The sequence below is a fragment of the Trichomycterus rosablanca genome, chromosome 12 (genome assembly GCF_030014385.1).
Source record: "Trichomycterus rosablanca isolate fTriRos1 chromosome 12, fTriRos1.hap1, whole genome shotgun sequence".
In the NCBI taxonomy this organism is placed as follows: Eukaryota; Metazoa; Chordata; class Actinopteri; order Siluriformes; family Trichomycteridae; genus Trichomycterus; species Trichomycterus rosablanca.
This window is the reverse complement of record NC_085999.1, coordinates 3,891,307-3,918,804: the sequence shown is the minus strand read 5'-3', so window position 1 is coordinate 3,918,804 and position 27,498 is coordinate 3,891,307. Positions and strand designations below refer to the sequence as shown.

Genomic DNA, 27,498 nt, shown 5'->3' with positions numbered 1-27,498 from the left:
TGTGTGGGAAAAGTCTGGACTAAGTCGTGTGGGTGGTGTCTTCAAACGCTATCCAAAGGCCCTGGTTAGCAGACCGAGGCGCCTGAGCAGAAGCGGATGAGCCTCGTCGGGGGAATCCGCCGAGGCACTTTCGAAAAAGAAGGGGCTGAGGGACTGTGCCTGTTTTGAAAGGGGCGCGGAGCAGGCAAATATACCCTCCTCTAACGCAATCAGGATCCCTAACTAGGGCTGTCGCGGTGAAAGAATTTCCCCTTGCGATATTCAACCTGTCTCAATATCGCGGTATGCGGTGATATCGCCATTTTTTTTTTTTTTTTGAAAATTACTTAATTGATCTAGATTTTAGAGCTATATAAACAAGCTTTATCGTTAGGCTATGATTCGGTATATTATTGCTTTATAATGACAAAGATGAGACGGCTTTAAGACCAATGAAATGCGTGTTTAATGTTAAATACAAAACAGAGCAGGGATGCGCGTCTTTTCTCTATTAAAAAAAAGGTTTAAATTAAGCTTCTAGCCAAGGCTAGATAAACACTGTGAAACGAAAAAAAAAGTGTTTAGGCTAAATATTTTAAATGCACATCTAATCAAAATATGGTAAAAAAAAAAAAAAAAGAATAAAGTCTGTAAAAGTTTAAACCTGCGTTTAGAGACGGTTTAGAGAGGATCTGAGTGGGGTAGCGATGTTCCCCTCGGTACTAAAACTCTCTCTGATGGTGTGTGTGTGCTCGTTACACTAATATACGTGTACTGTACTTACATGCGACTTTACACAGCAGAGGAGATCTAGCCCGGTTATCGCGCCACTATTAACTATCTATTTAGTAGATATAATTAACATAACAATATATACTACATTTTAAGTTATTATTCGTTTCAATACATTTTTATTCAACGAAAAAATACATTTAAACCATTCCATCATTCCAGCAAGAGAATATTTGCAGGCTGCACTGCCATATTAACCGTCATTAAGTGCTTTAGTTCACCAAGGCTGTTTGAATATGGTCTAAATTACAAGTATTTATTGAGTGTGAACTCAATTTGATCATTAATAAACTTGCCTATAATTCATGTTGCAATTGTTTACATTTTAAAACACAAAGCCCGACGCTCAGCAGCAACGGATAGGAACAGTTGTTGGGAAAATGACGCTCATAGCTAATTTTCATTATGAATTTATTTAACATTTAATTACGCCCGAATGTAAGAGTATAAAACAAGATGGACCCTGCACCAAAAAAAATAAATAAATAAATAAAAAGAGAAGGAAGAAAGAAAAAACGAGAATATCGCGGTGATGCGGTTGTTTGGCATGCCCTGCGGTTGGCTGGTCTATACCGCGGTATTTCAAAATTGCGATTAGCGCGACAGCCCTATCCCTAACTACGCTAAAATCGAGAGACGAAGGGGAAAAAGTACTATAGAAGTCAATGATTGACATAAGTCAATTACGGTAATCCCTCCTACAGAAAATCCACGAAGTAAAAACGTGTTTAAATGATTATTTTTATAACCCGATTCCATCGGCTTTAGCATTTAGCATCTCGTCATTAAAACCAATGGATTGAGGTAGCACAGCATGCTAACGTCAATATAAGGGGTGTGTTCGAAAACCTAGTGAGCTGCCTTGCTGTCTTACTGTCTACACAGGCAGCTGCCTTAGTAGAGAGGATTCTAATAAGTCAGTGACTTATAAGTCAGGTTATTCGAACGCACTACTTAGACAGCGATTCCATCGGGTTTCGCATTTCGCGTTTAGCATCTTGCCATTGAAACCAATAAACTGAGGTAGCACAGCATGCTAACGTCAATATAACATCGTTAAATTTCCTGACAAGCCCGAACTTGCAAATAAAAACACTCGGTACAAGTTTATACAAGTTAAGAATCAGTAATATTCTATTTACGTTTGAAAAGAACTCCATTCGTTTCTCCGCCCCGTCAGCCATGTTTATTTTTCTGCGAGAGAGGAGCACCTGACCCGCAATGAATTCTGGGATTGCCTTGATCACTAAGGCAGCGTCGGATGCTCACTCGTTTTTGAGTGAAAATAACGTCGAAACGTTAAGAAGTGAGGATATTAAGGCATCGAGGATTTGGAACAGCCTCCTAATCGGGAGCGCAGCACAGGATGGCGTAAAATGCGTCTATGTAGAGAGAGAGCTAGCTTATCGAACACACCCCTTGTCTGCAGAAATCCGCGAACCGGCGAAAAAGCCGCGATTTATATTTAGACGTGCTTGCAAACAAAATCCGCGATAAGAGTGAAGCCGCAAAAGTCGGAGCGCGATATAGCGAGGGATTACTGTACTGGTTTAACAGTTACTGTTCGATTAATGCTGTAGGTTACAAACATACATATCCAAAATACAAAATCATCAAATGAACCTTTATTCATCCAATACAAATGTTACGCCAGCTCACAGTAAGCAATAAGTAGTTACAGGAAGGACACACAGCAATGGCCTGTGGATAAATATGTAGGGAGTTCCCTCCATGGGCCAAAAGATTGCAGCAACATTATGGTCCAAAAGATAAGAAAGGGTTAAATCAGGGCTGTAAAACTCATTTTCACCGAGGGCCACATCGGCATTAATGTGGCCCTCAAAGGGCCGATTGTAACGTATCCTGCTGTGATTGCAGTCTGTTGTTTTTCTTGGAGGCTGAATTCTGCATTTATATTGTCCTACTTTACCACAGACACGGCCTCATAACACAAGAGACGCACCGGTTTCTCTTCCTGAAGCACAAACTTGTTTTCACTTTCATTAAATTTCTGCTTAATTTTCTTAATTATCTTCTTGTACATTTTAGGATCATGTGTAAATATGTGTAACATCATCTACTGGCGGGATGTGTCACTTTGCAGGTCACAAAATCAGCCTGCATTTTGAGAGATGCAGTTAATGTAGGATTTTACAGTGTATTTTAAGACAATCATTCTGCCCTCACTAATAGTTTATCCCCCTTGCTCAGCTAGACAGACAGACAGACAGACAGACAGACAGACAGACAGACAGACAGCTCTCTTCAGAATACAGTCGGTTTATTTGCTTCCCAGCTGTGTGATACACTGTGTGCATCAAAATGAAGTAAAAATAAAAACAATAAAGAACTTAATACAGTAAAAGCACACAGCTGTAGTCAAGTGTTACATCTGGTACAATATGAGATTTAACCAAACGTAAAATAGCGCTAACGAGCATTTTGTGTAAAGATACTAATTGCTATAGTAACGTAACAACAGTATTTAATTACGGTAAATTTGTAACTAAAACGCTGTGATATACTCACTAAACATTTACTAACAACTGAGAATATAAACGCCACTACTTACAGACGATGCTTGGGTATTATATTACAAGATAATTATTTATATTTATTATTATTGTTTACATTACTACCCGGGTTCTTTTGCCGTAAAAGTCACATGGCTTCTCAGCGAAGGTCAAAGTTAGTTGCCATGACTACGATGTCACCGGTTGCCGTTTAAAGGCGCTGTAAGTAAGTAAGTAACATTTATTTAAAGGCGCAGGAGTCCCATAAAATTATAAGCGCGTCTCTGTAACGACTCGAACCATCACAACAATCGTACAGTCGTTTAAGCTCTCGCGGGTCGTGAGTTTGACACCCCTGGGTTAAATAGTTTGAACAGTTTGTTCTCATCCTATCCTAATAGTTTTTGGAATTGCAAAACTTGCTGTGCATTTATAACGTGTTAAATGTTGTGGTGGAAAACATCTTAATGAAATACCTCAGACTGGATTATGAGAAGGAAAAAGTTTTAATCTTGTCACACTCACAAAGTCTTAAATAGAAACTAGGTGAATGTGATAAGAAGGAAAGAAAATAATCACCCTTTATACTCCCATCAGTGATCTTGTAGGACTGTAGATGATTCCACCATTAACAGGGATTTTTTCAGCTAGAACACAGAAACTGGTCTAAAATCAGCTAGAAATGGGTTTTGGATGTCATGCAACTTAATTGACGCACTTCCTTCCATGTGCACCACTTTCCAGTAACATTCCATTGCAGCAGAATTCTTGGAATACTGGAATATGACTACTGGCAATCATGCCCTAAATATATCTGCACGTTCTAAGTAGTATTAATTAGGGATGTCCCGATCCAATCTCAAAGATCGGACTCGGGCCCGATCAAGGCATTTTTAACTGACCGGTATCGGCTTTACTAAGCCCGATTCTAAGCCCGATCCGTCGTTTTACATCAGCGGTCAAGCAGGTGTCGTAAACGGAGAGTCCGACAGTGACGTGTAATGTCTGCGATGCGAGCGTTTCACGAGGCGGTGGGAGCAGAGCTGCGTTCATTACTGTAGAATTTTACTGTTTATATGGTGTGCGAGTCGAGGATCAGTCCGGTTTACAAACAATAACTTTTAATCAGAGTATGAAAACTTCAGGTACCATAACATACAGCACGAGTTACAAGACTGAACGACATCTCAGTATCGAGCTCTCTGATAGGCTTAGTTACAACACGCCTACAAGTACGGTGGCTCATAAACAAACTAGAGATGTGCCGATCGGGGTTTTTGGCACCGATTCCGATCTGCGATCTCCTTTCAGGGACATCGGCCGATAGCCGATTGCGATCGGGGGGAGGGGGTTTCGGGGGGGTTTAGCAGTAAATAAAATAAATAAACTTAAAAAGAGCCTCACAGTGAAGATAAACCGGAGCAGCGCGCGCGCGTGTGTGTGTGTTTGTGTGTGTGTGTGTGTGTGTGTTTGTGTGTGTGTGTGTGTGTGTGCCCTTAGAAGAGACGCTTTGTTCACAGTATCGCTATAAGTGATTCATTGATTCATGAGTCGATTCATTTTTCGCCAAGCGTAAGTTTCTCTTCTCGGTTCTCTCTCCGTGTTTACTGTTCTTAATTAAATGTCGTGGTTTTAAATAAACACCAGCTACTACAGAACATTCTGTGTGACTCTCTTACATTAAAAAGCTTCATTACACTGATATTAGCACAGATCTGTAACCGACCGTCAGACTCGTTCCGTCTAAGGAGCTAAAAGTTCAGCAGATGATCCTGAACTAACGAATTTGGTAATGAATAAACTTTTGCCTCTGATTGGCTCTGTAACGTTTTCTGTTCTCATCTACATCACAAGTAAGAACCGCTCACGATTTACCAAAGTGAACCAGGAGTTTATATAACGTGCTGATAGAATCGACTCAGATGTGACCGGGTTGAATGATCTTTTTAAAGTAAATATTACAATCAGCAAAATTACATCGTATGTATGATGCACAAAGTTAATGATGTTATTTTAGGTCATGAAGAGCTTTCACGATGGTTTCTGTACGATGGTTGATGAATGGTGATGTGATGGTTGGCGTCTGGATCAATCCACTGAGCTGTTAAGCTTAACGTGATCTTTATATATCACACGATCGGATCGGCTACTTTTAGGAGATATCGGCCGATCGCCGATAGCATATTTTGATTAAAAATCGGCCGATACCGATTCATAGCCGATCGATCGTCCCATCTCTAAAACAAATTAGATATCATTTAACTGAACGATCTACCAATTTGATTCGGCACCTAAAAAATAAACACTCGGCCGAATACAGCGAGTTTATTATTATATGATAAGAGGAACCGGCCGTCCGCTAACACGGCAGAGACGCTGATTTTCCTCAAAAAGAACCTTCACTTCATTTTGAGTGTTCTAGTTTTACTACTACAACGCTGCACTAAGTTTGTTTATTTTTATTTTGTAAAAATAAAAGAACATTAAGCAATAGCTTGGATGCAGGCCATTTTTTTCCTACAGCACTGCAGAGCAATTCAGTTGTTAAACATATACATTGGATTAATTTGAATAACTGTAATGTACTTGAAGTGTGCACCGTGTGAACAGTATTATCTAGTTCTTATCTAGACAATATCTAGAAAATACAAGTATCGATTTGAGACTCGGTATCGGATCGGGATCAAAACGTGATCGGGACATCCCTAGTATTAATTAACATTTTTGCCCTACAGATCTTAAATACCTGCAATAACATTCTTGCATCATCAAGGACTCACACAGGGGAAAAAAACAGTCAAGATAATGTTGTCAAATAAACCTTTATAAGAACGTTGAAAATATTTAGTGTTAAAATTAATTTTGTCCACTTGTTTTCACTTTCTGTATTAATAGCACTCGGCTACAAATATTGTGAAGCATACAGTTAGTAGTAGGTGCCAAAATCCCTTCACATCTATGAAACTGTTTTGTATCATTACTAGGGCTGGCACCGATCCGATGCTCTGTGTCGGTATCGGTCCGATGTCGGCCCAATATGTAATCCGATCCGATACTGTTTCTTAATGTAAATAACACTTAATGTAAATAAAGTTCATTGTTTGTGTGTAAAGCAAATAACACACGAAGATACGTTCCAACAGAGTGTTGTAAAATAATTCAACGTTCAAACATTCGAGTGGGGTTTCACGAAAACGCAACTTTAATGTCACAAACGTTCAGTGCAAACACAGAACAACGTAGCACAGCCGGAGACGATCATTTTCTAATCTCTTCCCTACACACTCGCTCCCTATACCCTAGCACTGTACACTTAATAGTCTTAAAGAGCCAGACAATATATACTGTATGTAATTCACATTACATGACATGTCGTTTATTGCCACTCGTCTCGTCCCGGCTTGGAGATCTCTCACATCCTCAACGATTAACCCATTAGTGTTATGAAATAAAACAAACGACACCGTTTCCCTGTTCTAAATGCAGCAGGTTTTTAATAAGCGCGCTTTGGTTTTTAATAAACTAAAAACGTGACCGAACCAAACTCTGCGTCGCTTCTAATTGGTCCATCGCGTTTGATTGACATCCACATCTTCCAATTGTAGACACTTTTGTTAAATGAGCCAAAAATGCTGCTAAATGTTGTGTGTGTGTAAAAGTGAAGATAAAAACAGCAGTTGTGTATACGTGTGACGTTGTAGCTTCTGTATTTATTCCTTTACAATATTAGTTTCACAGTCTGAGCGTCGTTATTTAGATATCTAGTGTAACCATGGTGCATTGAGACGTGTGTTATTAGTGCTTAGTTGTTTGAGAGGAGAAATGACGGTATAATAAACGAGGCATGAACATTAAGTCGACGTGATATGTCCAGCCTAGTCTAGTCTGGGCTGTTTATTAACCACTTAATCAATGTAAAATATGACTTAACTGTCATTATCATTAAGCTGCTACACATTTAGCCATGAGATGGAATTCATTAATACAAAGTTGTATAATTACAGGTCTCGATGACTTATTAAGACTTAATGAGATCATTAAGAGCGGACTAATATTTAGCTTGCTAAACCATGCTTCAAATTCATCCCTAGTACCCAAGACACGATAAAGTGAGACGATATTAAACCCAGGATGCCTTAATGCGTCCATTAGCATATACACTGATCAGCCATAACATTAAAACCACCTCCTTGTTTCTACACTCACTGTCCATTTTATCAGCTCCACTTACCATATAGAAGCACTTTGTAGTTCTACAATTACTGACTGTAGTCCATCTGCTTCTCTGCATGCTTTGTTACCCCCCTTTCATGCTGTTCTTCAATGGTCAGGACCCCCACAGGACCACTACAGAGCAGGTATTATTTGGGTGGTGGATGATTCTCAGCACTGCAGTGACACTGACATGGTGGTGGTGTTAGTGTGTGTTGTGCTGGTATGAGTGGATCAGGCACAGCAGCGCTGCTGGAGTTTTTAAACACCCACTGTCACTGCTGGACTGAGAATAGTCCACCAACCAAAAATATCCAGCCAACAGCGCCCCGTGGGCAGCGTCCTGTGACCACTGATGAAGGTCTAGAAGATGACCGACTCAAACAGCAGCGATAGATGAGCGATCGTCTCTGACTTTACATCTACAAGGTGGACCGACTAGGTAGGAGGGTCTAATAGAGTGGACAATGAGTGGACACGGTATTTAAAAACTCCAGCAGCGCTGCTGTGTCTGATCCACTCATACCAGCACAACACACACTAACACACCACCACCATGTCAGTGTCAGTGCAGTGCTGAGAATGATCCACCACCTAAATAATACCTGCTCTGTGGTGCTCCTGACCATTAAAGAACAGGGTGAAAGGGGGCTAACAAAGCATGCAGAGAAACAGGTGGACTACAGTCAGTAATTGTAGAACTACAAAGTGCTTCTATATGGTAAGTGGAGCTGATAAAATAGAAGGTGGTTTTATTGTTATGGCTGATCGGTGTAAAAAAGCTCGGACTAAAGAAACGGAGCTCTAAATGCCAGAACTCTCAGACACGTTCACCATTCAAAATAGGCTGCATTAAGACTCAGACGGCTAACAGTATGGCAGCTCAGACACAACTCCGCAGCCCAGCACGGCTCCAATCAGAATGCCAGTCTGCCGCAGCATAATCAGGCTCTATATGTTCAGCAGAAAACAGTTCATACTGGGTAAAAAGATGCCAAGAGAAATAGCAGTCACAGCAAACTAAGTCTCAGATTGTATTAAATAATCTGACAAACCAAACCAACGGCAAAGAACCAGCATATCAATCAAGACTAAAAAAGATCAGAGCTTATTTACATTTCTGATATTTAGCAGATGTTTTTATCCAAAGCTACTCACAGCACTGTGACGGTATCGAATCACAGCGATTAAGGGTTATTATTATTAGTTATTTGGATTTTAACGTCATGTTTTAGACACTTTAGTTCCATTCATACCATGGACAAGTAGTTACTGGTTACACAAGATTTACCAGTTCAAGTTTTCAATATCAAACACAGTCATGGACAATTTAGTGTCTCCAATTCACCTCACTCGCACAGCTTTGGACTGTGAGAGGAAACCCACACAGACACGGGGAGAACATGCAAACTCCACACAGAAAGGACCCGAACCCAGGACCTTCTTGCTGTGAGGCGACGGTGCTGAGCGATTGAGGGTTAAGGGCCTGGCTTAAGGTCCCAGCAGTGGCAAACTGGCAGTGTTGGGGCTTAAACCAGCAACCTACTGTGGACTGTGGGAGGAAACCCACACAGACACGGGGAGAACATGCAAACTCCACACAGAAAGTACCTGAACCCAGGACCTTCTTGCTGTGAGGCGACGGTGCTGAGCGATTGAGGGTTAAGGGCCTGGCTTAAGGGCCCAGCAGTGGTGTACTGTAACCCACGCAGACACGGGGAGAACATGCAAACTCCACACAGAAAGGACCCGGACCGCCCCACCTGGGAATCCCAGCAGTGGCAAACTGACAGTGTTGGGGCTTAAACCAGCAACCTACCGATTACTAGTCCAGTATCTTAACCGCTAGGCTACAACAACTTATGACAACAGTAAGAGCTATGAGATCAGAATCACCTAACTACGTCTTTGGACTGTGAAAGGAAACCCACATAGACACGGGGAGAACATGCAAACTCCACACAGAAAGGACCCGGACCGCCCCACCTGGGAATCGAACCCAGGACCTTCTTGCTGTGAGGAGACAGTGCTGAGTGATTGAGAGTTAAGGGCCTTGCTTGAGGTCCCAGCAGTGGCAAATTGACAGTGTTGGGGCTTGAACCAGCAACCTACCGATTACTAGTCCTGTATCTTAACTGCTAGACTTATGACAACAGTAAAAGCTATCAGATCAGAATCACCTAACTGATAAGATAGTCCATCACTGCTTGTTCGACTGAGGTTGATGTATTGTGTACTGATATACTCTGTGCACTCCAACTTTAGGACTACGCCACTGCCGGGTGAAAAGATGTGGCTGGTGATCATCTCATGACCACCTTCCTAATATTGTGTTGGTCCCCCTTTTGCTGCCCCATACGCAACAAACTGTGATGCTCTGTGTATTCTGACCCCTTTCTATCAGAACCAGCATGAACTTCTTCAGCAATCTGAGCTACAGTAGCTCGTCTGTTGGATCAGACCACACGGGCCAGCCTTCGCTCCCCACGTGCATCGATGAGCCTTGGCCGCCCATGACCCTGTCGCCGGTTTACCACTGTTCCTTCCTTGGACCCCTTTTGATAGATACTGACCACTGCAGACCGGGAACACCCCACAAGAGCTGCAGTTTTGGAGATGCTCTGACCCAGTCGTCTAGCCGTCACAGTTTGGCCCTCGTCAAACTCGCTCAGATCCTCACGCTCGCCCATTTTTCCTGCTTCTAACATCAACTTTGAGGATAAAATGTTCACCTGCTGTGTAATATATCCCCCCCACTAACAGGTGCCGTGATGAAGAGATAATCAGTGTTATTCACTTCACCTGTCAGTGGTCATAATGTTATGCCTGGTCGGTGTATGTTGTCATGTTGTCATAACATAGACCCTGGGCTAAATCTTTACCCATGTAGTCGTCAACAAAACACCATTCAGCAGCTCCCTGGCAGTGCTGGAGCCGAGCTTTTGTCACAAATGTGCAGATCTCTTTTGTAGCCAGTGGCTTTAAAGCAAATAATACGTTTGCAAATAACGGCAGGCGCGTGGGAAGACGTCGAGCAGGTGGGCTGCCAAACTGAATGTAAGTGTGAAGCAACGCGACTCAAATTGTGTTCACACAGTGACTGAAATAATTAACATAAAGAGACACTAAATGTGTGGGAGCAACGTTAACAACAAAACAATTAAAACCATCCGACCTGCTGAGAGTCAAAATCAACCACGCAGGAGCGCGGCGCTCAGTCGGTTTAGGTGCGACCTGGCATTTTAGTGTTTAGTTGTTTTGCTAATGAAGCTTCCAAAAAGGGAAGTTATGTCCAAATTGTGCTGAATGTTTACTTACACTTACATTTAGAGATGGACCGATCGGGGTTTTTGGCACAGATTCCGATCTCCGATCTCCTTTCAGGGACATCGGCCGATAGCCGATTCCGATTGGGGGGGGGGGGGATTAGCAGTAAATAAACTTAAAAAGAGCCTCACAGTAAAGATAAACCGGAGCAGCGCGCGTGTGTGTGTGTTTGTGTTTGTGCCTTTAGAAGAGACGCAGTTACAGAGTTACAGAGACGCAGAGTTCACAGTATCGCTATAAGTGATTCATTGATTCATGAGTTGATTCGTTTTTATGTGAAGCGTAAGTTTCTCTTCTCGGTTCTCTCTCCGTGTTTACTGTTATTAATTAAATGTCGTGGTTTTAAATAAACACCAGCTACTACAGAACATTCTGTGTGACTCTCTTACATTAAAAAGCTTCATTACACTGATATTAGCACAGATCTGTAACCGACCGTCAGACTCGTTCCGTCTAAGGAGCTAAAAGTTTTCTAAAAGTTCAGCAGATGATCCTGAACTAACGAATTTGGTAATGAATAAACTTTTGCCTCTGATTGGCTCTGTAACGTTTTCTGTTCTCATCTACATCACAAGTAAGAACCGCTCACGATTTACCAAAGTGAACCAGGAGTTTATATAACGTGCTGATAGAATCGACTCAGATGTGACCGGGTTGAATGATCTTTTTAAAGTAAATATTACAATCAGCAAAATTACATCGTATGTATGATGCACAAAGTTAATGATGTTATTTTAGGTCATGAAGAGCTTTCACGATGGTTTCTGTACGATGGTTGATGAATGGTGATGTGATGGTTGGCGTCTGGATCAATCCACTGAGCTGTTAAGCTTAACATGATCTTTATATATCACACGATCGGATCGGCTACTTTTAGGAAATATCGCCGATCGCATATTTTGATTAAAAATCGGCCGATACCGATTCATAGCCGATCGATCGTTCCATCTCTAGTTACATTAGTTTAAATCTCATTTAGATCCCTGCACAGCAAAGTCTGGGGTTGTGGATGCAACACTGACAGTAATTTGCCTCTTCTACATTTTTATTATGAACGTCCATGATTAAACAATCTACACTTCAAATCATACACTTCCTAAACTAATATTTATCCATATATGATACAAAACCTGTAATTAAAATTACTAAACAGATAGATTGACAGACAGACATATATAGACAAAGACAGAAAGTTAGACAGACAGACAGGCAAACAGATAGATAGACAGACAGACACAGACAGACAAATAGAAAGACAAGCAAACAAGATATATAGACAGACAGACAGACAGACAGCCAGCCAGATAGATAGACAGACAGGTAGACAGAAAGGTAGACAAACAGACAGACATATAGATAGATAAATAGACAGACAGATAGATAGAAAGACATATACATAGGCAGACAGGCAGACAGGCAGGCAGACAGACAGACAAACAGAAATATAGACAGATAGATAGAAAGACAGACAGACAGATAGATACAGACAAAAACAGATAGATAAAACAGACAGACAGACGAGATAGATAGATAGATAGACTGACAGATAGACAGGGAGACAGGCAGACCAATAGACAGGCAGACAAACAGATAAGACATAGACAAACAGATATATAGACAGATAGATAGAAAGACAGATAGACAGACAGGCAGACAAACAGATGTATAGACACATGGACAGACAGACAAAAAAACAGATAAATAGATAAAACAGACAGACAGACAAGATAGATAGATAGACAGGTTGGTTTTTAGCTGCTATACACTTTTTATGTCTTAAAACTTTATAATCTGTTTATTTACTTTGACAGTCTATTTACAATGATTAGTTTGGGGGGGGGTTGGTTGGTCTCCACCAGTGTCTGAAGTGTTAAAGCTGTTAATGCACCATCACCCAGTGACATGACGACAAAACGATTCAGTTCTTTGACTTGGAAACAGACTCGCTGATCGATAGCACCGCGTGACACGATATAATATTCGGCGTTTCGCAAAGAAATGCACCGTTATGCTTATTAACAGTATTAATGAAGCTTCAGAAAAGGGCCGGGGGGGACATCCGTTAGAGCCGAGTCGCATTCCGATTCATACGGCGCCTCATAAGAGAGCAGAAAGTGTAATGAACACGATCTTTCACCGCAGACTGATGACGGCACGCCTGGTACTGATGGATCAAGCTACAGCGTAATGTTTTCTATCAAAGATAATGTGCGGGAGCAGTGCAGCGTACAGTACCACCGATAATAATGTTTATAAGGTGAACCTATGGATGGTCGGGGGGAGGCGGCGAGCGAGAAGGTGAGAAAGCAATTTGGGTGAGAGTATGAAATGGAAAGGAAAAAGCGTAGGAGGAATAAATGTGATTGCACCGCGTTCAGGTGAAGCTTTTGACTCCTGCGCGTGTGTGTGCGCTCTCCTTTCCGTGACCCTGTATAACTTGGTGCTCAGTAAAGACAATCTTAGTAAACTTGTGTCAGCTTGTTCGGTAAATGGAACCCGGGAGATAGCGGCCAATCACACGCCTCCAAATAGCTCCATCTATTGTGTCCGAGTCCATCTTGTACATCAGCGGCCCACACGCGAGTCCACCGGGAATAAATGTCAATAGCGATGTGCTGGAGCTAACGCACACCAGCGCGCACACACACACTCCTGTTTACAGAGTGGCACTACAACACAGGGAGGGCTAGTATTATACTCGTGCGTTCTCATCCATCACGCCCACCCATTATATTGCATTCAGCACGAGCGCAATACCAGCACGGCAAAGCCTTTCCCAAAGACGCAATCTTGCTGCACGGCCCCGACCCTGCATAATTTTCGCCTGGTGCAATACTGAGTAACCTGCCTTAGCACAAATCCCTCCTGCATCAGCAAAAAAACATCAGCAGGGCAGCCAGGCTTCCCATCAGTCAAAAAATTGGCGCCTCTAAAGACAGAGCAATAAGGCATAATATTGCAGGCAGATTAAGTCTCGAGGCAGTCTGCAGTCTCGTCTCCACTCGCGGCCCTACAGGGATGCAGGACAGACCGCAACCTGATGCATAAAGAGAAGGCGCGTGAGATCCACCTTCCCGTCAAACCTCAGGGAGGACGGCGAGTGGACGGCGAGTGGACGCCTCTCAATCTAAAGTGGTATTTAAATAATGGAGCCGATACAGGTTTCAGGAGCAGACGGCCACTGCACTGATTAAAAGTCGAAGGGTCAGGGCTCTGGAGAGACAGAAACCCGAGTGTTTTAGCCCTCATTTGCATTTCTAATGGAGTGGGACAGGGTCTACCGTCCACATTAACCGAGTGGCAACCTTGGACCTTTTGTGATTTTGCAGTAAGCTGGATAAAGGTCAATGTTATATAATCAGATGCTGAACAGTTCAATTAAAAAAAACTATTTCCAGTTCAATTCCTGATTGGCCTCTAGTTGAACAAAAATGACGTTTTAATGTGCTGTGGTTCTTCTCATGGGGTTTCGGTACTACAGAACGCAGACTTTATAATCATAGACTGTCTAAAACGTATTCAGTCCAGCTTAAAAATAAAAACTACACAGAAATACATTTTGAATCACATATAAAATAGATGTGCCAGTACGTGTGGTGTTGTCTCGTGGCCAAAACATATTGCATCTGGCTCCAAACCAACCGAAGTCTCAAGTAGGGATGTTTGCAGACCCATTCAGACACCGTGTTGCAGTTCTATCCTGATTGGTGGGCAGTGCTAACAGGACTAGATGTTTGCTGGTTGAAGTTTTACCACTGCCAGGTTGCCACTGTTAGGCCCTTGACCAAATCCTTAATCCTCAATTGCTTGGATTCCATTCAGTCACAATTGTAAGTCACTTTGAATAATATCACAATCAGGGAAAGTTTCATTATTATTATTATTATTATTTTACAAAAATGATGTGGGTATTTTGCATCATATTTCAGTATTAAGGTAAAACTCTGCTTATCATCTATTAATAACTATAATAATGTGGCCATGAAGAGCTTTATTATAGAGATTTAGTGATTAGCACGACCATTTCGGCATTTGTAACGGACTGAACTGTCTACTGAAGGCGGAACTACGTAGTTGTGCTCGTGGTGCTCATGTTCATCTTACTGTTCTGCACTACTGCCACATTTACCATGTTAAGCTGTTTTTTTTTTTTAAATCAATAAAGACCAATCAAACTTTGTGATATGCCATGATGCTTGAGGTTTAACTCTTGCCTAATCACAGTTGATTAACGGTGCAAAGAAATTGGAAAAATCTGCACCCATTTTCATTTAACACATCATTCGGGAAAGATTTACACATGGACACGTTTTCACTCCACACACAGTTGTTTTGACCAGCACATTTTATGCTACAGAGATCAGATGTTAAAGTGTTTGGAGTCAAATTTGGCTGATTCCAACTGTGCACCCAAACTCTATACAGAAATTAAGAAAACATTCAAAACCAATCCTCTTCTTATAACCCTGTCATGACAACAAATTAAATGGATGTTGCACAATAAACATTTTCTATGGCATCTTTTCTCCAGGTTTGAATCTTGTCAGTCACCTCAAAGTAAAAATAATTTAAGTTTGGGTGTTAACAGGGTAACGATGGGTAATTGTAAAATGTCAAACATAATGTCAGTGGCAATCGTCCATACACTACAGGTTCACTAGACAGATCATGTCTAAAGATATACATGGATAAAGTAAATAAAGTAAACAAACCATCTTACCTGTTCCAGCAGTTTTCTGTATCTTTGTGTTGCTTGTTGAATCAGGTCTCGGACCGTCCAGCCTTCTTTACAGGGCACCACCACGCCAGTGCGGCCAAAAGTGACTGTGACCTTCATCTTCCAGACAGGTGAAATGAGCTGATTTAATGCCTCAGATTCACTAGAAAGTGCAGCCTGTGATCCTGAACATGAGCTGTATTCAAAGAGAGAAAGATTTCTAATATTAGGTTTATATACTACACTGGATTCAGACTGCTTGAAGGAATGTTATGGGATATATGGCGTTTCCACTCCTCAGTCTACACTTAATCATTCATATTAATCAGAATCAGAATCAGAAATACTTTATTGATCCCAGAGGGAAATTGCAGTTCTTACAGTAGTACCAATTTGTGTAGAAGAATAAACACTCTAATAATTTAAAAGAAGAAAAAAGTTTGCAAATAGAAAGTTAAAAACACAATTAAAATACTTACATTATTATTATTGCACATATGAAAGTGAAAATATGCCTATTATATATTGCACTGGCTAAATTGTCATCAGGTACACCCTGTTTTCTTGAACTGCTTTGAGATCTTTCTAGAACTTCACCTGTTCCACGTAAATCAGTTTTTTTAGTTTGGAAAGGCACACAATTCTACAATCTACACCACAATGTTAGGACAAAAAACCAAGCCATAAAGTCCAAGGAACTGTCTGTGGTTAAATTATGGCAAGGCACAGATCAGGGCAAAGATGTTACCAGGATCATGGTTGCTTATCATATGATAAAAGAAGCTTGGTACAAGATTGAATCTCCCTAAATTTGACTGTCCAGACAAATTGGGCAACCAGGACAGAAGTCTAAAAGAGCTCTAATAGTCCTGTTCAGGGATGGAAGAACCAGCTATTGGGACAACCAATAGAGATCTACATAAATCAATCAGGACGAAAGTCAGTGTTGAGTAAAAGACATTAAAACAGCCTGCTATAATTCTGTTTTAGGAAAATACATTAAGAAAATGATTCCATGGTCTGAAGAGACCAGAGAATTGGGACTCTAAAGCTTCCTATATTACAGAATTTGTCTTCCAAGCTGCTGTATGTGCATTTTATATTCAGCAAACCCACAATACACTTCTAAAAAACTGTTTTTAATATTATGGTCACAGAAAAGCAGAAGAAAATCCCCAAAGTGCCATTTAAATGTAAACCTAGTAAGATCTGCGTTATAGTAAATGCATCATTAAGTGGTCTTTACTGTGTACCAGTTTAAACCGTAGTAAATTCTACTTTAAAGCCAAAAGTTGTGCTTAAACATCACTACACATGAGTTGTGTTGGATTTTAGATTAAAGATGAATAAATCTCAGCAGGTTTGTGTTTTTTGCACACAATTCTACAATCTACACCACAATGTTAGGACAACAAACCAAGCCACGAATTCCACTGACCTGTCTGTGGATCTCTGTGGTTAAATTATAGTGAGGCAAAGATATAAATCAATATTATAAGACTTTGAGTGTTATCTGGATCACGGTTGCTTATCATATGATAAAAGAAGCTTGGCACAACCTTAAAACTCCCTAATTTTTACTGTCCAGCCAAATTGGGCAACCCTAATAGTCCTGTGCAGGGATGGAAGAACCAGCTGTAGGGATAATCAATAGAGATCTACATAAATCAAACATTTATGGCAAAGTGACAAGACCAAATCAGGGTTAAGTAAAAGACATTAAAACAACACACTTTAATATTGTTTTAGGAAAATACGTTAAGAAAATGATTCTATGGTCTGAAGAAACTAGAGAATTGGGACTCTAAAGCTTCTTATATTACTATATTAATTTGTCTTCAAAGCTGCTGTATGTGCATTTTAAATTCAGCAAACACACAATACACTTTTAAAAAAACTGTTTATAATAATATGGTCACAGAAAAGCAGAAAAAAATGCTATTTAATCGTAAACCTAGTAAGATGTGCTTTGTGTACCAGTTTAAACTGTAGTAAATTCTACTTTAAATGTGCAAACTTCTAGAAAACAAGCCAAAAGTTGTGCTTAAACATCACTACACATGAGTTGTGTTGTATTTAGATTAAAGATGAATAAATCTCAGTAGGTTTGTGTTATTACTGATGCTGATGCTCAGAGCAGTAAAGTAACTGAGAGATGCAGGAACGCTATAGAGAGTAAAGTGGCTGGATAAGAGGGATGGGTTAGCAACACTGCTAACCACGGCTAACTTACCTCGCTGTTTTTTCTACCTAAAAACCTTTCTTTTTTTCTAATAAACATCCACTATAAGGAGAAAAGCTTCATTAAAGTGTGTTTAAAGTACTTACTCGGATAAAGATGAAGCGGTAAAGCGGCTCAGTGATAAAAGCTCTGACCCGCGTTAGCTGCTTAAACACCAATTATCATGTTCTATTACTCCAGCTGTAGTTAAAATACTTTTGTTCTCTCACACCGCCACTAAGACGAGTTACTAACAGCTTCCATTAATAAGAGCTCAGTTTTACATCTATATTTCCTCTCTCGCCATTCCTCTCTTCCCTCTGACTCTCTCTCACTACTAACTTTGCAGGGCCTGTGGCCTCAACTTTATTAAAGGGCCAGTACACACAAACAACCGGGTCCAGTCTCACCTCATCACTGCTAGCTTAGAGCTCAGCAGGAATATATCAGTATTTATTAAACAAAAACGAGTTAAAGTGTTCAATAAACATGTATAAGTAGTGTTTCATAAAATCCCTTTATTTATTTTTTGGTTTTGTAGTACACAAACCTCAATTCCAGAACATTTAGTACACTCTTGTACAATGCTAATAACAACAAGAAGCAGAAATTTAAGAACCCACTTTGACGTTTCAGTGACAAACTATATACTGTTTTATTTATACATTTTTTTTTTTTTTTTTGTGAAATACATAAAGCTTACACATTCTAAACTATTTACTGCAAAAGTTTGTTTGTTTATAAGGATTTTAATGTCATGTCTTACACTGTGGTTACATTCATGACAGGAACGGTAGTAACTCATTACACAAGATTCATCAGTTCACGAGGTTTTATCAAACACAGTCATGGACAATTTAGTATCTCCAATTCACCTCACTTGCACGTCTTTCGATTGTGGGAGGAAACCGGAGCACCCGGAGGAAATGCAAACTCCACACAGAAAGGACCCGGACCGCCCCACCTGGGGATTGAACCCAGGACCTTCTTGCTGTGAGGCGACAGTGCTACCCACCGAGCCACCGTGCCGCCCTAGCTTTGATGACGGCACGCATTCGCTGTGGCATCGTTTCCACAAGCTTCTGCAATGTCACAACATTTATTTCTGTCCAGAGTTGCATTAATATTTTCCCCAAGATCTTATATTGATGATGGGAGATTTGGACCACTGCGCAAAGCCTTCTCCAGCACATCCCAAAGATTCTCAATGGGGTTCAGGTCTGGACTCTGTGGTGGCCAATCCATGTGTGAAAATGAAAATGTCTCATGCTCCCTGAACCACTCCTTCACAATTTGAGCCCGATGAATCCTGGCATTGTCATCTTGGAATATGCCTGTGCCATCAGGGAAGAAAAAATCCATTGATGGAATAACCTGGTGGTTCAGTATATTCAGGTAGTCAGCTGACCTCATTCTTTGGGCACATAACGTTGCTGAACCTAGACCTGACCGACTGCAGCAACCCCAGATCATAGCACTGCCCACAGAGGCTTGTACGGTAGGCACTAGGCATGATGGGTGCATCACTTCAGCCGCCTCTCTTCTTACCCTGATGCGCCCATCACTCTCTTTTTTCTGGCCAGGCAGTGTATAAAGCACTGAGTTTAAGTGTTACCTGTATCAAGATTGCTTATCATATAAAAAAAGACCTTAAAACTCCCTAAAATTGACTGAACCAGATGTAGGGACAACCAACAGAGCACTGCATAATCAATCATCTATGGCAAAGTGGCAAGACCAAAACCATGGTTGAGTAAAAGGCATAAGACAGCACACTTAAAGTTTGTTTTAGGAAAATACATTAAAGAAGAACTGTATGGTCTGAACAGACCACAGAATTAAGAATCTCAAATTTTCTTATATTACAGAATTTGTACTCGAATCTGCTGTATGTGCATTTTAAATTCACACATAACTCACAATAAACATCTAAAAACAGACAAAACAGTAAAATAAATCCCCAAACTGCCATGCAAAGAGACAGGGATTTCTCATTTTAACTTTCTTTACAACACTGGATTCACAAAATCATTAGACTCTTTGAAGGGATATCATGGGATATAATTTGAAGGCATATAAGGTTTATATGGCGTATCCACTCTTCAGCCTACACTAAATCACCCACACTGAAGCGAAAACATGTTTGAGTTTTTGCATTGACTATCCAAATTGTCATCAGGTACACCCAGTAGTTTTTCAGAAAATCCCTTTTATAAATATGTGTGAGGAGATTTGTGAACCCACTTTGACTAATATGTAAACAAAATACAACAAACAGAAAATTTTTAATGTTTTATATACCTTATACATTTGAGGGTTTTTTTCTGTGAAATACATAAAGACTACACAATCTAAAACTGATTACTGCAGGCAGAAATAGGGCAGTTAAGACTACAATCATGGTAAATGTTCCCAAAAACAGGTGATTTAATCATGATGGGTATAAAATGAGCACCCAGCAAAAGTCCCTGTACTTTATAAGTATGGAAGGGTTAAGGCTTACCACATTGATAGAAATGCATTAGCAAATAATCTAACAAGTAGGCTATGACACAACATTCTGGAATGAGTATCCACAAAGTTGAATCGTAGAGATGTTGGTGTGGTTTCGTCACTCATCCAAGTGACTTCCCCAGTCACAGTTTTAGTGATGAAACATATAAACTGATTCAACTTTGTGGATTTGTGTACCTGGGTTATTGATCATGCATCAAGAGATCTTGAATAAGCAATTGTAAGGATTTGGGACATTTTACTGTCTACAGTGCAAAACATCATCTAAAGACTTCAAAAATCTGAAAGGAATCCAAAGAAATCTGTTTAGAGAGCCAAGTTGAAAATCACTACTAAATGCCACCTCAGATGACACTGTATTAAAACCATTAGGACATTTAGAACTGTTAATATGTTAGAAACTAAATGCCAACATTATCCAGAAACGCAGTAGACATATCTGGGCTCAAGCTCACCTGAAATAAATGTATGAACTGTGTAAATGTGTATTGTTGAAATGGGTAAGGTGCCCGTGGCGAAAAGTCTATAAGGGTCAGCATTGATTACTAATCTTTTTCGGTCCTCAGTTAGCTGTTGCAAACCTCCAGGGTATTAGATTTGTAATGAAATAAAATGTTGTATTCAGTTAAGAGAAAATTGAAGCATTATAAGTGGTCGTAGACTTTTTGCCCCTACCTTATTTATGCTTAGTAGTCAACAAGTGCGAGTAAGTACACACTTTACCAAGTACCATTAAAGTAAGTGCAGCCTCTGGGACAGGGTTTGGCCTCCCATGCTCACTCCCAGAAATATAAAGTATTAATCCAAATGAGGGCTTGTTTTCAATATTTGTACTTGCTGAGGTACTTAAGAATGCACACTCTGAGTAAGTGCACTCTTTTAGGAGCTGTAACTGAAGAATAGATTATAGCTTTGAGCTGAAGCGGTTCTTACACTGTAGTGTAAGTGATGAAACCCATGCATGCTAAGTAATGGACAATAACTGAGGCACTCACTCTGCCAGTTATTATTGATTTTCCATCATAGTTGAAAAGGTCTAATGAAAACCTCTTTGGAGAACTAGCCAACAGGGATAGTTTAGTGTGATCTGCTTATGCTCATGTTTTTATTCTGTCACAAAGTAAAACTGCTTAAAATTGTTAATTACATCTAGAAGTAAAAGTACTGAAAAGTAAATTCATTGTAAGGTTACAGATGAATAATGGGAAAGAGGTCTATAAAAGAATCATTTGTAATTCTGCTAGCATAGCTGACTCAAAAATGACATTTTAAGAAACATGAAACATTGAAGTTCATCCCTGCAGCTTAAATGTACTTGTGTTGGGAAATTTAACCTCACACTATCCTCCCTTTCACAATTACTGCTGACCAACTTCTTTTAATAAGCCCCAAAAAACACTCCCATACTCCCTGTTCTAGACCCTACACACTGTTTCTATACTTGTTTTTCTAAAAGTCATTATAATCAGCTGTTTCTTTCAACACTCAGGTTAGAAGCTACATAACTTACTCAAGATTAACTTCAAACCTTGTTTTACTAAAGTTGTTTGCCATGCCAAAAATGTGCAAACTGAATTATTAACTAGCTCTACAGCTTACCACATCTTTTTAAATTGGTACCAGGTGTCCCCTCCATGCACTCTCTCAACTGGTGTTCCTCAGGGCTCGGCCATTTCTCTCCATGGAAGCTACTCAGATTCTGGTCCAGTCACTTGTAATCTCACGGTTGGACTACTGTAACTCCCTGCTGGCAGGAGCTCCTATGTCCACTATTAAACCCTTGCATCTCATTCAAAATGTAGCTGCCCGTCTTGTTTTTAACCAACCCAAACACTGCCACATCACCCCACTGCTGCGTTCTCTTCACTGGCTTCCTGTAGCTGCACACATTCAGTTTAAAACACTGATGCTCGCCTACAAAGCCAAAAATGGACCAGCCCCAAGCTACCTTCGAGGTCTAATCAAAGTCCACTCTGTACCACGCAACCTCCGAGCCACTAGTCTCGCTTGACTTGATCCTCCACTCAGAACTCGAGGAAGCATCAAGGCTCTTCTCTGTACTAGCACCCAAATGGTGGAACAAGCTTCCTCTGTCTGTCCAAACAACGATTGAAAACTCACCTCTTTACTAAACACTTAAGCTGACTTGTACTTACTTACTTACTAACACTCTTATTCATTTCTTTTTCATTGAAAAAAACCCCCACTTTGGTTCTAACAGGTTTTAGCAGATTTGTGTTCTTGGACTGTTGTTTACTTAGACTAGAGTAATGAAATGTTTACTATGGAAGCACTTCTGTAAGTCGCTGTGGATAAGAGTGTCTGCTAAATGCCGAAAATGTAAATGTAATAAGTCAGTGGATTCAGAAAGTACTGACTATGGGGTGGATCACTGCCCATGTTGCTGGAAAAATTTAACCTTAAAGGCAGCATATGTGTCTCTAAAATCCCAATTTATACCTTTGTATCAGTGATACCAATAAACATAAGCAATCATGTATGCTGTGGGCACTAATGCACCCCCATTCCATGACAGATGTTGGCTTTAGCACCTTTCACTGATATCAATCTGGATGGTCCTTTTCTACTCAGTCACAGAAGCAAAGTGTAGAGCTACAACCCATTTTGCTTGCAAAGACTGATCACATGGTGGATCCTCCTAATTGCTCATGTTTCTGTAATGCTTATTAAATATGAAGAGCAATAAATTTATGGTACAATAGGCTGTATGCGTTGATGTTATGTATGCACTCACAAGCATCTGTGTAGAAAGCATGTGTTGTCTCTCAGCTCTATATGTTTGCTTGTCCAGACGTGACCCCCGCAGCTCAGCTTCTTGTGTGTTGCAGGAGAGATGTTGTATGAATGCATCCCCACTGTTAGCTAGCTGAAGTTAAGAGCCTAGGAGCAAATCGATGTGTCTGTTCAACATATACCAGCCAAAGTGTAACTGCAGGGTGCCAACAGCACCAAAGATGTCTTACAAAAACGTTCGATTCGTTCTCCATTCTGCAGTTTTATGCAATTTTACCCAAACCCAAATCCTTCTTACCTTAGAATTGCTTATTCAACAATAAAGACCCTAATTTTGCAGGTGAGAGATAACAAACAGCTAGACTAAGCTAAGAAGTGTCAGAAGCAACAGGGGTCCATATATGATTACATTAAGTATAAAGGCTGTCTCTGAATTTATAGTTGAGAGTCTCAGGCTACCTCATCTCAGACAGAAATCAATATTGGCACTTATGTGGTCCCAGATTTCAATAGCGTTCTTCAGCGACTACAATTCTATGAGCCTGAACTGTGACAGAATGCATTCTGTGTGCATTCTGCTCTTAAAGATTTTAAAGTATTAAGTTAAGTGTAGCCTTTTTTTTACCCTGAGAGAAAAAAACCTGTACCATATTCAGAAGAAAAGAGATATAATTTTCTTTTCTTTATCCATTTTAAATTATATTATACATTATTAAACAGAATGTGTTATAATAATTGACACAATTGCAAGAGAAAATGGATAAACTACAGTAGACCCTTGAGTTACGAACCGTTTACCATATAAACATTTCGGGTTACGAGCGATCTTTTTCAACTTAACGTACGAACAAATTTCGGATTATGAACAGAAATTTGCGACACATGTGACGTCACGAACAAGTTGACTCCAACCGTCTCTATATATATACTGTACATATATATACAGTGAGCGAACATTCGGACAGCGGACAGTGTTTTCTATATATTTTGTAAAATTCAATATTAAAATGGCCTCAAAGAATGTGCCGAGGATGTGCAGTGGTGAGAAAATTAAAACATGACTATTTGTTGTTGTATAATTACTCCTGCCAGTAGATGTCACTGTGTATCAGACAGAGGGGACAGTGAGTGAGAGAGAAGAAGGAATTCGGCTGAGTAAAGTATTCTTTCTTTCGTGCAATTACACCTACAAAATACAACACTACTGAAATAAAGAAGAAAATAATAGAGAAATATGAGAGTTATTGTTGTTTCAGGTAGATACATTTTATAAAAAAAGAAGGAAATGTATTATGGTGTACGATACAGCACACGTACTGAAATGTGTTTTATGTACAGTTCAGTATTACTGTGTATTGTTGTTTATTATTGTTTATTACATGAATGTCTATTCTATAATTTAAGATTTAAGGGAAAATATACTTCTATTTATAACAAAAAAGAGCATTTAAGACATTAGTCTGTAACTGTCTACCTATGAAGTATGCACCGATCAGTCATAACATTAAAACCACCTCCTTGTTTCTACACTCACTGTCCATTTTATCAGCTCCACTTACCATATAGAAGCACTTTGTAGTTCTACAATTACTGACTGTAGTCCATCTGTTTCTCTACATGATTTCTTAGCCCCCTTTCATGCTGTTCCTCCATGGTCAGGACTCTCAGGTGTTATTTGTAGGTATTATACTGCAGTGACACTGACATTGTGATGGTGTTAGTGTGTGTTGTGCTGGTATGAGTGGATAAGACACAGCTGTCACTGCTGGACTGAGAATAGTCCACCAACCAAAAATATCCAGCCAACAGCGCCCCGTGGGCAGCGTCCTGTGACCACTGATGACGGTCTAGAAGATGACCAACTCAAACAGCAGCAATAGATGAGCAGTGAGTGGACATGGTATTTAAAAACTCCAGCAGCACTGCTGTGTCTGATCCACTCATACCAGCACAACACACACTAACACACCACCACCATGTCAGTGTCACAGCAGTGCTGAGAATGATCCACCACCTAAATAACCTGCTCTGTGGTGATCAGTAATTGTAGAACTACAAAGTGCTTCTATTTGGTAAGTAAAGCCGATAAAATGGACAGTGAGTGTAGAAACAAGGAGGTGGTTTTATGTTATTGTTGATCGGTGTAAATATAATGAAGGTTGCAATGTGCAAAGGTCCAAAATTTGGCAGAGAAAAGGAAAAATGTAAGTACAAAGTAGAAGCAGATGATAAACTAGTGAGTGAGAGTTAATTCATTTACATGTAATTGAGGACCGGTACATCACTCAAGTCGTGACAATGCGAGCTAAATCATGCATTTATTTCAGCGACAGTGGTGCATATGATGGCTCACATCAGTTAAAATCTGTGTTCTATTAAGAATGAAGGCCTGGGGTAGAGGTATAAGATTATAAATCAACTGAAAGGTCTTAAGCTACACATTTTACAGTTTTCTGTGCATGCATAATAAGCCATGATCTGAATTTGAGATATAACTCTAGTCAGCAGTGACCCGCAGCACAACTGGAAATAATCAACCCCATATTACAGTGTGAAAAAAATTAATGACGTGGAGGAAAGATGAGGAAGGAATAATCTGGTAGAAAATGTGCTGCAATATAGTTTGAGATTAGTTAAATGTTTGAATACAGGGCACACCTTTAGGGATTTGGGGCCCTTGTCTCATCATTACCTGCCACAAAAGGTTTTTGTGTCCATTCTGTTTGTGTGTCATTATTACATTATTTGCTTTTACATCACATACAACAAGCTTGCATAAAACATTCACATGTAAGTAACATCTACAATGATCAGAAATATTATTATGACCACCTTCCTATTATTGTGTTGGTCCCCCTTTTGCTGCCAAAACAGCCCTGCAACTGTGATGCTCTGTGTATTCTGACACCTTTCTATCAGAACCAGCATGAACTTCTTCAGCAATTTGAGCTACAGTAGCTCGTCTGTTGGATCGGACCACACTGGCCAGCCTTCGCTCCCCACGTGCATTAATGAGCCTTGGCCGCCCATGACCCTGTCGCCGGTTTACTACTGTTCCTTTTGTGCACCACTTTTGATAGATACTGACCACTGCAGACCGGGAACACCCCATAAGAGCTCCAGTCATCTAGCCATCACAATTTGGCCCTTGTCAAACTCACTCAAATCCTCACGCTCGCCCATTTTTCCTGCTTCTAACATCAACTTTGAAGATAAAATGTTCTCTTGCTGGCTAATATACCCCCCCACTAACAGGTGCCGTGATAAAGAGATAATCAGTGTTATTCACTTCACCTGTCAGTGGTCATAATGTTATGCCTGGTCAGTGTATCTCATGGTAGTCTTGGAATCTCATTCAATTGAGCAAATGTTCTTTTTCCGTGACTGTATGATTAGAAAACATAAATCTTGGACCAAAAAAATCAGTTGTTAGAAGTGATGTCCTGCTTTTGTCCACAGGACGCCTTTAAATCTCGTATAAAGTTCATGTTTCGTCATGTTTCAGTAGGTCAGAGCTGTTTAGAATGAATCCTGTAGTATATTCATATATATGCATACATTTAGCATAGTCCATCTGTCTTCCGCTGCTGGGGATCCTTGATTGCACTAGAGGAGGGTATATTTGCTGCTCACGCCTCCTCCGACCCATGCGCAGTCCTTGCTTTCTGCACAGGCGCCTCTATCTGCCAACCAAGGTTCTTACACAGCGTTTGAAGACCCCACCCATTTAGTCCGGTAATCCCACACAGCAGACACGGTGGTCAATTATCGTCTGCTGCGGGCACTGCCAATTGTACCCGCTAGATGGCGCCCAGACGACCGGTGGCAGAGCAGGCTCGGTGGGTAGCACTATCGCCTCACAGCAAGAAGGTCCTGGGTTCGTTCCCCAGGTGGGGCGGTCCGGGTTCTTTCTGTGCAGAGTTTGCATGTTCTCCCTGTGTCTGTGTGGGTTTCCTCCCACAGTCCAAAAACATGCAGTCAGGTTAATTGGAGACACTGAATTGCCCTATAGGTGAATGTGTGTGTGTGTGTGTGTCTGTCCTGCGATGGACTGGCATCCCATCCAGGGTGTTACTGTGTGCCTTGCGCCCATTGAAAAGCTGGGATAGGCTCCAGCACTGTCTTTTGAAGACAGTGAGGGACTGTTCTGACAGACAGGGGAAGTTTGTCCCACCACTTAGGTGCTACTTGGGTGCTGGCACATGAATACACACTGAAGAGGGCACTAATCCATTCCAGACTACCACACTCTTACCCATATACTCAGACCTAAAGGCAATTTGGAGCAGCCAATCTAACCAGTGACATGTTTTTTGGAAGGAAATTGATGATAGAAGTAATAATAACATTAACATGGCATAAAATTCTAATTCACAGCATGTTAGATGGATGGTCGTAATGTTTTGGCTCATCAGTGTAATGATGCAGTATTATTAAGCTCTTCTATGCTTTAAGGCCTTTAAAACCCC

The 27,498-nt window shown here is 40.5% G+C and overlaps 1 protein-coding gene across 2 annotated transcripts in view; it reads right to left on the bottom strand.

The window, feature by feature from the left end:
- pard3bb (par-3 family cell polarity regulator beta b) overlaps positions 1-18,068 on the bottom strand; it is a 416,753-nt gene extending 398,685 nt beyond the window's left edge. For both annotated transcript variants that reach the window (XM_063005444.1, XM_063005445.1), the window contains exons 1-2: positions 17,869-18,068; positions 15,544-15,736 (exon numbers count right to left, since the gene is read on the bottom strand). In XM_063005444.1, coding sequence (XP_062861514.1) covers positions 15,544-15,660 — 117 coding nt within the window. In that variant the 5' untranslated portion in view covers positions 15,661-15,736; positions 17,869-18,068. The remainder of the gene's footprint in view (positions 1-15,543; positions 15,737-17,868) is intronic.
- Between the last annotated feature and the right edge of the window lie 9,430 nt (positions 18,069-27,498).